The sequence below is a fragment of the Platalea leucorodia genome, assembly GCF_965183815.1.
Source record: "Platalea leucorodia genome assembly, chromosome: 15".
Lineage (NCBI taxonomy): Eukaryota > Metazoa > Chordata > Aves > Pelecaniformes > Threskiornithidae > Platalea > Platalea leucorodia.
In genome coordinates this window covers 6,059,676-6,077,266 of record NC_138837.1, presented here as the reverse complement: position 1 = coordinate 6,077,266, position 17,591 = coordinate 6,059,676, and the positions used below count along the sequence as shown (strand labels likewise).

Here is a 17,591-nt window from a genome sequence, read left to right as displayed (position 1 = left end):
GTCCTACTATGAGGAATGGCAACCCCTCCTTTTACTCCCAGTAATAACCACTGGGATTTTAAATTTGTGCTAATGGGTTATTAATCCAATTACTGCTGCTTATTATGTTACTTCTGTATCATCCGCATGCAGTTTTGCTGATCAATTGAAGTGAATGGTATAAATACAAAGCTTTGAGCAGACCCTAGAAGATACTGAAACCCCACTGAGATTATAGGCAGTCTTGAAATGGTTGTCTCAGGTTCCCGAGGATTGCTGATTAATATGCTAAGGTTTATTATTTGGTAAAGAGGTTGAAGCTTTAAGATATTGTTATGGAGGAAACATCACTGCAGCTGTGGGGCGTAAAAACCCACACTTAACTGGAGGTCTTAATAAATAACTTAATAAAAGAAACAGTCTGTAGATTTTTTAATTTATTCTGCAGTCACGCAATCTTTCTGTCTCTGTCTTCTCTAATGATTTCTGAACCCACTGGGAAGCTTCAAGTTTGTTAACACGAAACAATCATGTTCACAGAAACTGGCAGCAGGGTAGAGGACAGAAAATATAATACCCTTCAGGAAGGAAAAGAGGGCAGATATCTTGCTACGATATTTGGGAGTGACCAGCTGGCCCATCTGTCTGTGTATAGCCCCAGATTATCTACAGCACTGCTTTGGGAAATGGGAAATGCTTTCGGAGCAACTGCTGAGTGGAAAGAGGTTGGGGACTGCTGGCAGAGAACCTGCCCCGCTTTGCTGCTTATGACTGCAAAGCGTCAGAAGCAATACCTGACTGTTGACCTGAATAATAAATTCACCTAGTTTGTTAAATAAAAAGTAAGTACATTCATTTGTATAGATCTCAGGTGAGGCAGGGAGAAGCGTATATACAGCCTGTATTGTCCAGAACACAAATCCTGCTTATTTGCCTATTTTGGTCAAGGTCTTCTGAGTACCGCAGACCTGTGGTAGTCTTCTGGAGTTCACTCTGCTTCGGCCCTGCCGTGGTAGGAGACATTATCCAGGATGCTCCAGTCAGACCCAGAAGGGAGTAACTTTTCCAGCAAAGGATGGTTGGTATTGTTTTTTGTAACAAATTTCTCTCAGGCTGCTCGGCCTGTGTTGACAGACAGCTTTGTTTCCTCAGTTTCCTTCAATCCGTGGGAGCGGAGCAGGGGGTTAGATCACAGCAGTGAGCAGCTCATCTCCGTTGCTGAGATAAACCTCAAGAAATTCTGCTGAGTTCAAGAGACGTGACCCTGGATTTGTCTCAGCATAACGTACCAGAATTTCTCTCTCCTGTGTGTGTGTAGAACAAACAGCCTCAGTACCTGCAATTTGAGTCTCTGATGGAGAAATGCAATAGAAATGGTTTGGGATCAGTCTCCTGGCTAAGAAGTAGTGGTGTAAGAGCAGAGTGGCACAGCAGAGGTGGAGGGTCCCGTAGGGCCGTATGAAGTCCTACATTTCAGATGGTATTGTTGGGAAGATGAAAAATACAGTCTGCCAGGGACCTTGAATATGGCTTAGGAGACATGGAGTATGTTTGGATTTGTCACAAGGGAGGAGTCAGTATAAACAAGCCGCTCTGTCCAGATGGTTACCCCGAGCAGGAGGCTACTGCACAAAATTGCATTTGTGTGTTCTCCCGTTGTTGAGTGGGAGCAACCACAGACCTTTGACCAAAGCACCCTGACCTCAAGCTGCTGCCTCAACCCCCTTCTATTCCCAAGGTGAACTGGAGAACGTACGAGAAACTAAATATCTTCAGCATCACCGTCTGTGCTCTTTAGCTCAGGGAACGCTTGTGCTGCACATCTAGGGGCACCACAGTGTAGGCTGAAGAATTTGGGGGTTTAACGTCATCGTTGTACCAAATGGTGCCCAAAAGTAGATCAATAAAATATTTGTTTTATTGTCACGTTCATTGGCCTCTATGCCTGGTTTTGGTATCAAGTTCTGCATATGCTCTGACAGCATCAATAAGGAAGCGAAGTCCTTTGTGCAAGCGGGGTGACTGATCCCTGGTTGTGGAAAAGCTGACGGCAGTGCACACAGCCGGCCCGGTAAGGATCTCTTCTTCCCTGTCCGTCTCTGCAAGAAATCCAGGGTCCAGAGCTGGCCAGGGGCCTCAAGGCCCACACGCAGGAGGCTGTTTCTAGCTGGCTTGAGGGCCAGCGAGCTCTCCTTGTCAGATCCAGGGGAAAACAACTTGGGTGGCCCTTGCAAAGGGGTAAGGGATTCACCATGAGCTTTCTGGGTCCTTGGCTAGCATTTGCTAGTGATGTTATACTAGCAAATCCCTCTTCCACCTGTCATTTCCACCATCTTCCCCTTCATCCCACTCCCCTCATGGCTCCCCTTCAATTCCCCTCATCTTCCCCTTCGTGCCCTCTCCATCCACCTCACCTTCCCCTCAGACCCCTTCGTGGCACCCCCGTTTCCCTCACGGCTTCACCCTGGAGACACCCTCCTGTCCCCCAGCTCCCTGTTCCCTCATCCGCCCCCCACTCCCCTCACGGCTCCCCCCTCGATGCCTCCTCATGGCTCCGCTCACCTTCACCCCCCATTCTCCTCACGGTCCCCCCAACCCCTGCTCGGCCCCCTCACAGGTTTCCCCCCCCATCTCCTCAGGGCCTTCCCCCTCGGAGCCCCCTCACGGCCCCGGCTGCCCTCGCTGCCCCACACCGCCCCGCTTCCCCCCGGGGAAAGGCTCCCGTCATGGCGGCGGGAGCGGGCAGCGGCCGCGCCGGGCGGAGGCGGGGGCGGCGGAGGAGGAGGGGCCGGAAGGGGATGTGACCGCCCGCCCCGCCGGCTGGGGACGGGGCTTCGCCGCGCCGCGCCGGGGGTTCCGGGATCTCCCTCGCCGCCTGCAGCCGCCCCCCGCCACTCTCGCTCCGCACCGCGGGTGCCCCCGGCGGCAGCCCCCGGGGTGCCCCCTCCGCCCTGCGGCCCTTCGTTCTCCTCCTCCTGCCAGGCCTGGCGGGGCCCCCCCTGGGCGTGCGGCCGCCCGGCGCCGCCGCCCCCCGCCCGGCCCCCTCCGCGCGTCCCGCCGCGGCCGGGCCGGGCTCGGCCCCGCTGCCGCTGCCCGCCCGGGCCTTGCCCGCCGCCGGCCTCCCCCGCGGGGATGCAGCCGGCCCGGTCACCCCCGCTTGACCTCTTCTGGCTGCTGTGCAGGAACCGGCCTCCCGGAGCGCGTCCCCGGCCTCGCATCCCGTCCCCGGCGCCCGGCTCGGCCTGAGGCGGGCGGCAGGCCGGGAGGGCAGCCACCTGCGCCGGCCCGGCGGCCCCAGCGTTGCTTCGACGCCACCATGGCCCCCCAGGCCCCGCTGGCCCGCTTCGCCTCCGCCGGTGTGCGGGAGGGCTAGCGGCGGTGCGGGCGGCCCGAGGCCTGTGATGGGAGAAGGCCAGGCGCTGTGAGGCCGGACCGCAGGAGCCCCCCGTCCCCTTCCCTCGCCCCAAGGAGCGTGTGGAGCCTGCCGGGCCCGGAGCTGCCCCTGCCGCGCCTTGCGAGCTGGCATGGTTTCAGCGTACTTGATCCTGCTCGACTTCAACGATACTTGAAGCCAAATACGTGGCTCTTTGGCCTTTGCTAACTCAATGCTATGCAAAAGAAAAGGAGGAAAAAAAAAGAAACCTTGACACTGGTTGCAGTGGGAATGGCTGTTTCCTGCCCTGGGTGAGCCTACATGTGGTTTCTTGCTTGTGGGACGAACTAATTCTCCTTTAACTGGTGGAAGACGCACTACATATGGCAACCTGAAACTTTGGTAACTCTTGGTCATTGCTAAGCAGTTGGAACTTCTGCTCATTTTTTTTGCGTAAAGTCACCTAAGGAGCCTTGTTGCCATCTTCAAAGGCATTGGAGGGATCTGCACTTGCCTTAATTCTTCACCTCAAGTGACTTTTATCACGCAGCGAGTGCAACCAGCGCACCCACCTTAAATACGCTCTCCTTCAAAGCTCCTTCCCAGCCTGGAAGATCAGGGATCACAGACTTCTTCAAAAACTTCTCGTCCTGGGAAAGGCTGCCCATAGTTACTTTATGGGGCAGCAGCCTGGAAAAGTTCTTGGGGACCAAAGGAGGCCAAGTCTGCCTGCCCTGCACTTTATCAAAGGAGCAGGGAAGAAGGAGTCATCGAGGCATGGGGGCCCACACTGTAATGTCTTCGTTGAACATGGTAAGAGGTTTCTATTGGTATTTCTTTTGGTTTAGTTTTGATTTGCCGAGCTAGATGCAATATGGATTTATTCAAGGGCATGGCGCAGATACAGAGGTACTGTACTTTATGAAAGTCTTGTTTTCTCTTCCTTACTTCTTAAGGCAAATCCTCTGTGATTGTTTATTAAGAAAATACTTAACTTGGGTCAGATTGCTTGAAACCTGGGCAGAGGTTATTACACAGCTAAACGCAAAATATGAGGAAGTAACATTTTAATGTACAAGTTTCTCATTTCTGCCTTAGATATGTTCAGTTCAGAGTCTGGGAAAGTGTTTCATCCTTTTCGAGTTGTCTGTTTTGTGGGTATAAACTAAGCACACCTGATGGTGATGGTCAGTGATAATTGTTCTTTAATTTATGAAAGGGACTCTGCTACTTGGGAGGAAAAATAGGCTTCTTTTGGAAAGTTTGTGGATACTGCTGTTGTGACGACTGGTTGGAATAAAACAGCTTCTTGTTAATTTGCATAGTGTGTTTACAGCACCTTGGGTTAGTGGCTTCTCATAGCTGGTTAAGCCTTCATCTCATGCTGTGATGGATTTAAGTGCTAGAGGCTAAAAGTGGCCAAGCTAGGGGTACAGCAACCCTGTCACCTGCTCGTCTTCCACAAATAAGAGGGGCCTGAGAATTTCAGGAAAAAAGCTGAGTGAAAAGCTCAGTAGGAGCCAGAGGTAGGTTTAGGAACTGTTTCAAATGTTGGTTTTTTTTTTTCCTTCTATTAAAAAAAATTACTAAAGAAATTATAAACCGAAGGCATCTCTACAAAAGTGAGACGCAGAAATGCGTTGTTCCATTAAAACTTTTTGGAGTAATCCTTGCATTTGCATAATGCTTTTTCAGTTCCAGTGTTCTTTGAGAAGACACGCTACTGGCCTCTATCTTCTGCTGGAGAATGGGATTTTGGCAAAGCTTCTTCAACAGTTTTGTCCTCTTGAGGAAGTTTATCCGTGAACAAAAGAAAACTGCATCTATAATCATCATATAATTAAAAATTGAAATATTTGCTGTGTCTGAGAGCACAATCTAGTAGTTAGTAGAAGAGTTTTGGTTCAGTTTTGGTTTAGCTGGCCTTTGCTTTCAAACTTTCTCTTATCCTTTGTTTCTAGAAGGGACCAAGAAATCCTGTGCAGTGCTCAGCAAAGACACAGAGAGAGATGCTGTGTATGTACTACTGTGTTGAAATATTGTTTTGAGTTACATCAATGTTATTTCTTCTGATTTCCCCCACAATGTTTGTGTGTTGAGGTTATTTGGAAATTGAAGGTAATTAAGAGAAGGTTAGAGAATGTAAGGGCTAACCTGGCCCTCTGATGATAAACCCACTGCTGGCTCTTCCCAAGCTCTGCTTTCAGTCCTGTGACATACCCGCTCCTCCACCCCCAGTTTGGTTGCTGCTTTTACTACTTTGGACAGAGTTTCAAGGTCAGATGAGATACAGTGAGAGCGCCAACTGCAAGCAGTACAATATTCTAACTACCTTCGGTGTTTTGATGTAGTAGAAGAGCCAGAAATGCTCCTTTTTGATCATCTAACAGGAATAGGCAGATGGTAACTTCTTGCCGGTATGACCTGAGGTCAGAAGATCCTAGCACATTTGCAAAGAAAAAGAGCATCTATAATGTCCATACACCATATGTCCACAAGAGACCTCAGTGTCTTGATTTAGAAAAGAATAAACTTGAAAGGGGACATCAAGGCCAGTACATCTGTTAAGAGAACTGCAAAAGATCAGCCTCGCTTAGCCACATGAGGAAAAGTTTTTTCCTTTGAGGGTATTAAATGGTTCTTCGAAGTACAGACAGTAGGAGGCTGTACCACCGTTGTTTGTTGTTCAGCTCTGTTCTGAGTTTGAGCTGCGCCTATCCTGAAAAATGCTATCTTAAAATACCTGGAAAAATACAGAGGAAAGAACATTCGTTTTAGAAAGTTAATCATCTTTCTCATTTTTTTAATTTGATAACTTGTCTTATATATAGTCTGACATACTTTATAATTAATGGACAGAATAGTATTTAATGTTTTCAGTCCTATTCAGAAATGGTTCCATAGGCTGTAGTTCATAAAGATAGATTGGCATTTTTTCAGGGCTTAAATTTCTGCATGTTTGTCTTTCAGTACTTTGATTACACAGTTGCTTCTAAATGCCAAACACTGTATCTGGATTCTCTGCCACACTGTGGGAACTAGCTTGTCCCAGGAAAATCATGTTTCTTGCTTTTCCTAACTAAGAAATGTTTAAGGAGAAATTCCAGGGTGGGCTGCTTAAAGCAAACCAAGCAAACCCCTTGAGACAGTCGAACTCTTAAAGGTATTTGCTTGAAATTCTTGTATACTAAAACCCATGATAAAACAAAAAAATGCAGAGTTGGTAGTAACGTGGCTCTCCTGTTATGGTTGCGTTTTGGTAAAGCTGTTTCATAACCCTGTTTCAGTGGGACCACGACCTGGTACGCTCTGCTAAGGCTGATTCAGCAGACACTTAGCAGTGATTTTTCAGGGCACTGAAGATCTTAATTGCTTCAGTGGTATTGAATCTTAGCTGAAAGGTTTAGTAAATATTACAGGCAAAATAACTTTCAGGGAAGTTATTTTTTCTCAGTCGTCGTGCTCTCCATAGCACTCAAAGCAATGCATCGAGAGACTTCTGAAAAGCAAGGAGGCAGCTGGCCAGAAATAAGCTCTGCTGGTGGTCAAATGTTCTGTGAGAATAATGCAGAAAGGCTCTAAATTTTGTCATGAGTTGACAATTGAGGAGCGCATTAAGGGGGAAAAAATAATCTATGGGCAAGTTTTGGACTTCTTTCTTTGTCTTGCTGCTTTCTGCACCAAGGGTGTTTTGCAAGCTGGAGGTCACTCTGATGTAGCTACCCTGGGCAGCAGACTAACCCTTGATGGGGTTTTATAGATTTCATCTTCACACAGATTGCTGCATCTCTTAGAATGCTTGCAAGCTTGAAATCGAGAGAAAGTATAAAGGGAATGTTTGCCTCTTCCCCCGTGCGTTTCTTGGCTGAGAAATGAGTCTATAGTCACTGCTTTTTGAGAACATCCAACTGAGAGAAAAGCTGTGGTCTGTAGACAGTTAACGGGAAAGGCTTTGTAAATGCAGATCGAAGTTTGCACACTAGTGTATCTTGTGCCTTTCCGGAACACTAATTTCCGCAAAACTCAGACTTCTGAAAAGAAAGAAACAAATTGTTCAGGTGTATTCCCACAGGGCTCAACTCCAGTCCCAGGGTTGGCAGTAGTTAACTGGAGTGATCGGTGAACACCGCACCTTCTCTGACTGTCTTGGATAGGTGTTGCTGTGCTGAACGATGAGCAGATCCCCTGAATCATCTTGGTAGAACAGTATCTCCCAAGTAAAAGCAGCACCTGAAAGCTTTAAAAAATGAATTCTAATCATTAGACCTGTGATGCTGAGGTGAAGAAGAGATGGTGGGATAACTGCTTAGCAAGGTGGTAGATTTGGTCCACAGCTTTGAATTCCAGTCACCGTGCAATTGACTGTCGTGGTGCTGCTTGGTCAGCAGCAGAACAGTGTTCTGAGAGGTGAAATCCTGAGCAGCGTCTCTGCTTGTGCGAGCCCGAAAGGTTGGGTTTTATATGTATTCTTTAATGCATAGATTGTGATGCTGACTGGGAATAGGGACCATCTTACCATGGGCATGTTGGTGGGAACTGGAGTGTGACATTTGGGTTTAACAGTGGGAAATTATGGTAAATGATATCTTGAAATATAGGTTTTTCAAATGATGCTACAGCTTGGATGTACATGTTTGCTGTCATTGGTGCCAGTTTTGCTTTGGCAGTCCGAGAAATAATTGATTTGGGAAGAAGGAGAAACCTTCTGAAGAGGTTTTGAGTACGAGACTTTCTTATATGCTGCTTCTCATTACATGCAATGGATCACTGATAGAGATCAACCTGATCGTGTAACTTTTTCATTGTTTTGTGTTTGATACATTCTGCAAAGTAATACAAATACGGCTAACTGTAAAGTTGGTAGAAAGAAAAGGAACTTTCTTATTGAATCTGTGTTACACCTTTATGCTAGCAGGGAGTGATAGCTGTTCAGCTTTGAGCTTCAAGTATCTTTAGAATATAGTTGATAAAGCACTCACACAAGAATGTTCTTTTCTTATTGTCTCATAGTGATAAAATGTGGTCTTTTTGATAGTTCATCTTCCGCAGACAAGCGATAGGGAAGCTTAAAGGAGCTGCTCACATTACTGTAAAGAGAGATGAACTCCAGGAACTGGATCCATTTTTCTTATACCTTTAGTGCTGAATATAGTTGAAGTCAGCCTACTATACAGTCTCTTTCATATTGGATCTGAACTTTTCTTCTGACAAGGGTGCTGAAAGTTTTAGTGCTTTAACTAGGAAATAATTGTACAAAATAGATCCATAGCATAAGCTTGCCACAGCTACCAGTTGGAGATATGCCCTATGAAATTCACTACTGGAAAAAAAAACTTAAAAGTATCTTGTCCTATATTATTGATTAAAAATTGATTTTTTTTAAGAGTCTCTAGGTTTAATAATCTATCTTGTTTTATGCTGTTAAATTTCATGTTTCAACTGTTTGGATTGTGAAAATGAGTAAATTACTTTATAACTGGTTCCTTCCTCAGGACTTAGTGATTGATGAGCATATACAACTATATACTACCATATAGATTGTTATAATTATATTGGTGTTTATTATTTTTATGAAATGCCGATTGTTTTCATACCATGTAGGAAAATGCATAATTCCAAGAAGTTTTATTTATATTTTTGTTGTGAGTAAAATGTTATTAAGAACTGTACGGCTTTGGAATGTACTTTTAACAGCTGGGTGGTCCAGAGCAGGTTGTGATCAAGCAATAATATATGACTTTGTACTCATCATCCTTTATCGTACAGGTGAGGTCAATATATCTTTTTTATATGCAATATACATTTATTAGATAGTCCATTGCCCATACATGAAAATGATTTAAATGAGAGTCCGTCCATACTAGAAGTCTGTTTCTTTTACAAACCCTGCATTTATCTCTTTCCATTGTTCCTTAGGGCATTTTTATACTCTGTGTCTGCTTTACCAACTGCAAAACCTGAGACTTGAAAGAAGCTGCTTTACTGCTCCCGATTCCACTTTAGACCATTCACCTGAAATTGTATCGTTAGCATCGGCCTAATAGGAGTCCATTATTTAGAGCCTGCCTTCAGTATCGCAGGTCTGCATTCTAAACTGACAAAACTTTCTTCGTTGTTAGGTTGGAGATTTGGCAGCTCCCAAACTTTAATTTCCCTCTCTATTAGGAGAGACTTATCCCCAGCTTTTGAGATCATTGCTTATGTATCCAACTTGGATGTGCTTCAGTATTAGGCTGGTTAATGCTGACATCTGCTGCGCACCAAATGCAGATTTGTTTACTGCCTCTGACTATATCCCTTTTCGTCATACAAAGCTCTTGCTGTATTTTTTCCTGCTCCAATTATTAAATAGTAGGTTTTGCTAAGAAGCTCCTCCACAAAACTTGATCTAGGGTTGGAATATGTTAGGAAAGAGACCTAAGACTTACTAAACTGCTTTTCCACACGCTGAGGTGGAAGATGATGATGATGGGGAAGGCTAATCCTTTTCCTGGGCAAAAGCAGTTCTCTTTTGTGCACTGGCTAATCTTTGATAACTTGCCATGTTTAAGCAGTTCATCCCTTTCATGACGGATAGGTAGTGGTTGCTCGTATGCCAAACTTTCATTAATAGATTGCGCTGGTTCTGCATTCTTGTTTACAAAGTTTAATAGGAAGGCTATGTGAGAAGATTGGGACAGGGAGGCAAGAAAGCTGCAGGGTATTAGAACAGAAATCATTGCTTGTAAGCGATCATCTCTTTCAGCACACTTCAACATTTATCAACGAACTCACAGTATTTTAAATTGAAGAGTTTAAATCTTAAGCTTGAAAGTGAGGAGTTGACACGGTCCCCTTGCCGAGAGTTGGGAATCCCGAGTTTCACCCCTGGTGCCCTCTGCGATGGGCTCGGTGGCACGTGGCAAATCATGAGGGCGCAGAAAGGTGAAAATGGCCTTGGAAAGTCTTGTCCTGTTGACTGTCGTTTTAGGGTGGGGATGCTGTTGTGTCGTGTCTTGGAACAACAGGGTTGTGTTTCCAGCTGTGCTTACAGGAACTCTGATAAAGCAGACAAGAAATAAATGGGTGAGTATTGTCAGGCCTGGGCGGTTGTGCTGTGTTTACTTGTGGATGCGACTGTAACCAGTGTCTTGGCAAGGTGTCAGATTAGGAATGCTGGTAACTGATACCAGGCAGTCTGAATGCGTGGCCGCAGTCGTTAGTCCGGCTCTTAAGATCCAGCCGACACCAGTCGTGTGTTCAGTAAAGGTTCATCGTGCGCTGCCGTAAGCCTCGTTCCCTCTTTGAGCACTGTAGCATCTCCAGATCTCCTGGAACGTTACTGCAGCTCCATCAGTGTACTCGATCCACACCGTAAGGTTTAAAACGTGTATTGCCGTGGTACTGCGTGGGAGTGGACGTTCGGTGTGTTACAGGTGCCGTCTTTCAGCTGTATAAAATGCTCTGATTGATTCGCATCCATGCAGACTGAAGGAAGCATTTAAAATACTACTGTCCTTCTGGAGTTATTGTTGCAGATGGACTTTGCTTTCCCTTTTTTTTTTTTTTTTCTTTTGGCAGGGGGCGGGGGCTGCCTTCTATCTGCAATGACTGTTGATAGCCGTATGAAGAGCGCCAGTGTCTTCACCCGGCAGTCTTCTGTCATTTCAGATGTACTGTGCCATTCTTGTGAGAAGTATTAAGTCTCCTTATAAAAAGGTCTGTTGTGAATCGCCAAAGTCCATTACTGTAGGAACGTGCAGAGCAGTTTCGGCAGAAGCAAGAGGGACTCTTGTTGCTTTGCTTTTGACTGTCTTACCAGTCAACTCTTACCCTGCTCTATGCTGCAGAAGATCAATCTAAACAACCTGTAGAGGTCATTAATCTGCTTACCAGAGTATCCATTTTACCAGTTTAAAGAAGAATCTTGGGCAAAAAGGGTAATGAACATCCAGACAATTGTAGTAAGTAAAGCCACCTAAGGCAATGTCTTTCCTTAGTTCTTAACTAAATTAGTTCTTCGTTAGAACTTTCCTTAATTCTTAACTTTGCTCTTTCTTTAAACTTGCACGTTTAATGCCAGTTCTGCACTTAGATATTAAGTATAATTTTTCATGAAATGACTGGAAGTTGCACTGCCCTGATGGCAAAAGTTGATATGAATCTGCTGAAATGGTGTGTTAGGCTCTGGGAGGAGTCCCTTTCCCCAGGTTTCGTTGTAATGATGGGGCGAGCGTGTCCTGAATACTAGCTTGCTTTAGTCTTTGCCTAAGGTACTTTCTGAAGTTAGTGTTGAAATCAGATTTAGGTTTTCTTGTTCTTTCCCAGCATTTCTTGCTTGCTATTATCGGTTAGGTTGTGAAAAGCATGAGCTTGCTTTTCCACAGAGTGATTGCTGCTAATTTATACAGACACAAGCAAGATCATCATTCTTTCATGAGTGAGGAGACTGCCTGATTTATGTTGTGTCATCTCTGTGCACTGTTTTTACCTAATGAATAGAATTTCACAACAGATTATTAATCATTAAGACTTTGGTTTCATTGTGTGTATTAAAGAATCAATATTGCTAGTCGTTGCCAGCCTTGAGAAGCTTCTTATCCATTAGTGCTGCTTCTCTAAGGCATTCTGGTGCATTCATCTTTTAGACTGACTTCAGTTCCTACCTTATTCCTACCATATCAACTCAGTACTTCTCGTATGCCTTTCCAGGGCCTGAGTTGTGTTCAGTTTGCCTCTCCGTAGACTCATCCTTCAAAGTGCTGTCTCATCAGTAGCAAATCCTGTTTGGTCCAGTCTCCCCTTAGAGCTCATAAAATAGTGAACTGCTGAACCTTATTCTGCTGTGCTTTGCGCTCCACATTTGCATCAAAGAGGGAACGGTGGCCTCAGAAGCTGGGAATAAGGTGTGATGAAGACTATATTGAATTACGTATTCTGCTGCCTGTTAAATGCCTGGGTTTTGGGATGGCAAAGCTTGCTGAAATACAGGATTCCCCCCTTTGCTGACCTGCTCTTTGTTCCCTGCCCGATGTCCATCGCCGTTGGAAGCACAACGTGACCTGGGCATGTTCCCTGAGTTTCCCGTCACCCTGATGCTGTACCGGAGGAAATTTCGCTTACTCTACGCATCCAGAATTTATCAACACACACACATCAGCTCTCTCAGGTTTTTGCAGTGACCCCAATGGGCTGATCAGCTGCCAGTCCACACCTGGTGTAACTGATGGCTTTTTCATGGCCTTTTTTTTTTTCGTATTTGTTCCCAGAATAAACAATGTTGTTTTTCCAGAGGCTGAATGTGTGAATGGTAGGGGGATAAGAACATGGAAACTTTAAATAGGAAATTGCTTGGGCTTTCAGGAAATGTTTATTATTTCATTTGTGTTCAAGTTGCCCGGTTTCAAAGGCTGCTTTTTAGGTGCTGTCTCATTTAATGTAACTGGTGAAGGGCTGTTCCTGAGTTCTCAGCTTTCTCAGTTTCTGCCGTGACCACAGTGGGTTACCAACAGGGCTCTTATGCAATAAACATAACTGGTTTTGCTTGGATTTTTGCGATACCTTTATAATAACCCTTAAGAAAATTAAACTGTCATTTGATGCACTGGCCACCAGGTGTCTTCTTTGAATCTTTTTAATAACTTGCTCTGGTTAAAACGAACCCCCTGCAGTAAGAAGTGTCTTGGAAATGAGCAAAAGTTAATGGCAAGAACTAGGGTCAGAAGTGGCAACTGTGATTTTCAGGAATAGTCGCTGTCAAGTCTCTTTAGTTACTTTTAGAGCCTATAATCTTTCTGAGCTTGCTTGCTGATGAAAAAGAGGTTGGTAGGTGATGTTTGCTTTTGCTGTGAATGGGAAAATCTTGCTCCCTCACCTCCTCAAGCTCCATTTCAGCCCATTCTTCATTTTTTTTAAAAGAAAAATAGTCTTCAGTGCTGCATTCCTTTTCACTTATTGCTGTCTTCTGCATTTGATATCGTACCCCTACCTCTTTTTCTATGCCACACTGACTTTTTAAAATTATATACATATTTCTTATTTTTTTTTTTTAATACTAAATTGTGTGGTCCTCTCAGTATAGAAATTGATTCTGTAAATCCTCTTGTAGCATTGTGTCCAGCATTTCTAAACATGTGAGCTTTTCCTGGCAGGGATGCTCAGGGAATAACTGAAAACAGTATTCAGCCTGTTACAGCTATTTACACAGTTGGTGTTGTGTGAATATCAGAATTGCTATCACAAAACTAATTGTGGAGTTGAACTTTTATGAAGTCATAACAATGCTAACAAAAGCGAAGCTGTAATCTAGTAATACTCTATTTTACTCAAATCTCTTTTGGGTGGGAGAATTTTATAATAATGAAGATGATTTAGTGCATCTAGCAAAGTAGTTTAAGCTATAAATATGTATGCTTGAATGGGTTTTTATTATTTTTATTAGCTCTAAGCTCTCTTCATATCCTCTGTAAATCTGACAACACATAATGTTCGTTTAAAAGGTACATTCTAGTTTAGCCAGAATTACTGGAACAGCTATTAGAGCTATTGTTGTCTGGCTACACCTAATGTTTGCAAATAACTTAGGAAAGCTCAAATGAAAAAATCTGAATTAATGCCAAGCTGTTATTTCTTCTTAAATATATTTAACTTGATGGATAAGAAGATGCATTTAAAATTCTCTGCAATCAAACCTTTACGATTGATGGATTGCACTAAATGTGTTTGCTATATACATTTTTTTCCAAATGTGCAGCTATTTAATATGAAATAGATGTCCTTTACTGGAAATAAACTGGCGGGAAGATGAAGCTATTCCCATCATTTGATACTGTTGATGTAGTAAGCTGCAGTTTCTTTGGGTTCTGTGGATTGTCGGTTATGTCTAAATAGTGCCTCCCACACGGAGGTTTGGATGTCAAGGTGCTATCATGTTTCAGGTATTAAGTAGTAATTACTGTTATGAGGTGATCACATAAGACAGTGTAAGTGTTGCTCAACCCTTCACATTCCATGTCATTAAGAAAAAAATCTGTTGGGGAAACCTCAGTCTAATTAGACCTCACTGCAAGAATTACTGGTGCTTTTCACCTTGCTCGTGTAGAGAGTGGGTATGCAGCGAGGCTTTGTATGACAAGTACACCAGCAGATGCCTTGTGTGTTTTGTATTGCTCGCTAAGTACAGCTTGCAGACGTATTCTAGGAGTTCAGTCCAGAACTGCTGCAGCGATGGGTCTGGAAAGGGCCAAATCCTAAAGGCTGTTACTGGGTGGCAAAATGCACAGTGTTAATAACGCCTCTTAAATAAGCAGGTAATATTTTGAGCCAAGCGAAAGGATGAATTAGAATAATAAAGGTTGGATTTTTGGAGGCAAATACTAGCTTTAGATGCTAATATAATCATTTTGGTTACTGCAGTTTTGCTTCTGCAAAGCAAAGGTACTGCATGACATTTCACTGAAGGCCTGCCGCAATGTTGTAAGGAGACCTCTCTGGAGCATAATTGCAAACTTCACTGAGCAGTAGCATGGCTTTGTAATCATGGGTAACAATGCAGGATTTGAAGAACATTAAATGAAAATAGTGTTCAGTGCTGCATTTAGTATCAGGTAAGGATTCAAAGAATCACGAAATGTTAACATGAAATATTTGCATTCCACTCATTGGAATAAGTAGCACAAATCCAGTGAGTGTTTTTGTTCTTATTTGATAACTTAGGTTACTTTTCCCCAGAAGAGTGAATGTTACAGCGTGTTGGCCATGTTCACGTCATTTAGTCTTGCATAACTACAGAGGCATTAAAAACATCAAGGTGGAAGACGCAGTCACCAACAGAGCAGATGCTTTCCAGCTCAGATGCCTCCTTCATCTGCAACGTTCCCAAATTAGGAAGTGGTGGGCTTCAGCTGGACTTCAGAACCTGATGATCTGGAGCCCCTGGTATGAGACATGTTTCATGGCCACCAGATAGGCTTGAATCACCCGGGGTTGAGGGTGCCTCATCCCCCTGGGCTCGGTGAGTCAGGGCAGCAATGACGGAACGCTGTCTGCCGGTTGATAAAGGGTGGATGTTGTGGCTGAAATGGGGAGATTGCTGGTGACCGCATCTGAAATAACTATACCGTGTGGTATCTGAAGTGCTTGGTTGGGCTGAAATATTTTGGCCGTTCTACCTTTGAATTAGTTTAAATAGCTCAGTGGTTGTCACGGTTTTTAAATTCCAGAATTAGAAGGACGGCAGCTCTTCCGTGGTTCTGAGGCTTTCATCTGCTGAAGTTGTATTTCAGAAAGTTGATGTGCTGCTTTGTGAAATGCTCCCCTAAGGCAAATCAAGCCCTTCGGGGAGGGGGACTGAGGACTGGAGCGAATCAGACAGGCATTTTACATTTTAATTATTAATATAGTACTTTTTATGATTCTCAAATCGGAATTGCTAGCAGCTGAATTTTAAAAATGTACTACTTCTAAAAATTTTAGAAGTAAAACCAACCCCATGTAAGTAAAGGTGTTCTCTTCTACCTCGGAGACCTCTTTACTGCAGTCTTACACAATCACACTCGGATTTGAGTTCTCTTTATCCTTGCTTTGGTGTGTCTGTGGTTGTATCCATAGCCAGCCACCGTGGAGGCGCCCGTTTGTGCAGTGTGCGTAAGGGATGAGTCCATGAGAGCTTTGCAGCTTCTTAAGGTGTTACTTAAGGGTAGCTGCATTGAAAAAGTAATCATAGGGTGCATTCCTGACTTGTAAAGAAATTCTGATTTATTCAACATGGATACAAATATGCAGTACAGTTAAAAATTATTATCACAATGCTGCTGAATACAAAGCTGTATGGATTTTTTTAGACTACAATAAATCAGAAGAGAGTAGGTTGGGCACTTTTCCTTGCTCCTCTCTCCTCATCAAAAAAGTGTTAAGAAAAAAAAAAATCCGAGTGTAATACTTTAGGCAAAAATCAAAATAAGGGTGGGTGGGGGGAGGTCCGTGGGTGAGCTTTTGCTAAGAAGTTCTGTCCGTGCACCTAAACCCTGACACTATTGCTGTGGGCCCAGCTATTTTGCAGAGTTGTGTGGATGCAGGTCCTGCCCGAAGGAAGCCCCAGCAGAGCCAGGGACCTGGGTGCTGGCAGCTGCCTGTATTCATCCCCTTGCACGATGCAACACCTCCGACTCCTCTTGAGTACAAATCGCCCATCCTGGCTCTTGATTTCGGAGGCTAACGCATCAATCTGAGCATCCTGGGTTTGCTGCTGCGGTGAGAAAATTGCTTTTAGCCTGGGATCGTACCTGGAACATTTTATGAAAGGTTTGGCTTGAGGAGCTGGCCTCGCCAGGGGTTGGCCTGCGGGTGTTTTATGAGACGCGCACGTAAAAGCAGATAAGGCGGACGGGGGAAGGAGGACGACGGGAATGTGCGCAGCTTCGCCGGGGCTCTTCTGCCGCTTCCTGCTGCGGGGGCGGTTATGAGCCAGCCTGGATGACAGAGCTCCCGTTATTTTGAAACGTAGTGTACCGCAGATAAACCGCGACAAGGACCTTCGCTCCTGCTTTCCCTTATGCCACCTACGCTTTTCCTCCCACATCTAGCTCTTGCACACAGTAGAAATGAAAACTTTTGCTACCAAAACCAAACCAAATAAAACCGAAAAAAAGCCCATCACAGCCAGCTTTTTCTTTCTGCCTGGCATCAGCTAGTGTTACGTTTGAAAGATTGAAAGAAGAATTGCGATCTCCCCCCCCCCCCCCCCCCCAGTCATTTCCCCTCAGTGCGGGGATTGTCCTTGGATAAGCAAAATGTGTATTTTCAGGCTGGGTAATTGAGGTTTGTGTAGGTAGTGATTCCAGGGATGCGCCAGTGCCGAGGCAAATGAAATGCTGCGTTCTTCCTTGTAGCATGGGACAGCAATGCACATCGTGGGTAGTTACCAGGTACCTGCTTCGTTTGTTTGTAAGTCAAAAAACAGATCCTTTGTCTTTATGTCATGGTAAAGCTGCAACTTCCAGCTCTATGAGCCCATGTAAATAGGTAATAAGACTCCTTCACAGGAGTGTTAGAGGGTTAAGAGAAGGCTGGAAGTGCCTGAAGGTACTCAGGGATGGGATAATTTGTGTTTGCTGGTTTAAATTAGAAGCGCTGCCTTTTGTAAAGGTAATAGTGCTGATACACAGAATGTGATGCACATTCATTTTGCTTTGATTTTTCATTGGGGTGGGGGAAGAATAAACTCTTCGTGTAGAACGCTCTCCGGTAGATGCCTATCCGA

General features: G+C 44.5%; 1 protein-coding gene across 1 annotated transcript in view; it reads left to right on the top strand.

The window, feature by feature from the left end:
• Window positions 1-3,299: 3,299 nt before the first annotated feature.
• Window positions 3,300-17,591, top strand: part of ABL1 (ABL proto-oncogene 1, non-receptor tyrosine kinase) — an 83,060-nt gene continuing 68,768 nt past the window's right edge. The window contains exon 1 of the mRNA XM_082327849.1: window positions 3,300-4,165. Within this exon, the coding sequence (XP_082183975.1) occupies window positions 4,030-4,165 (136 nt within the window). The 5' untranslated portion in view covers window positions 3,300-4,029. The remainder of the gene's footprint in view (window positions 4,166-17,591) is intronic.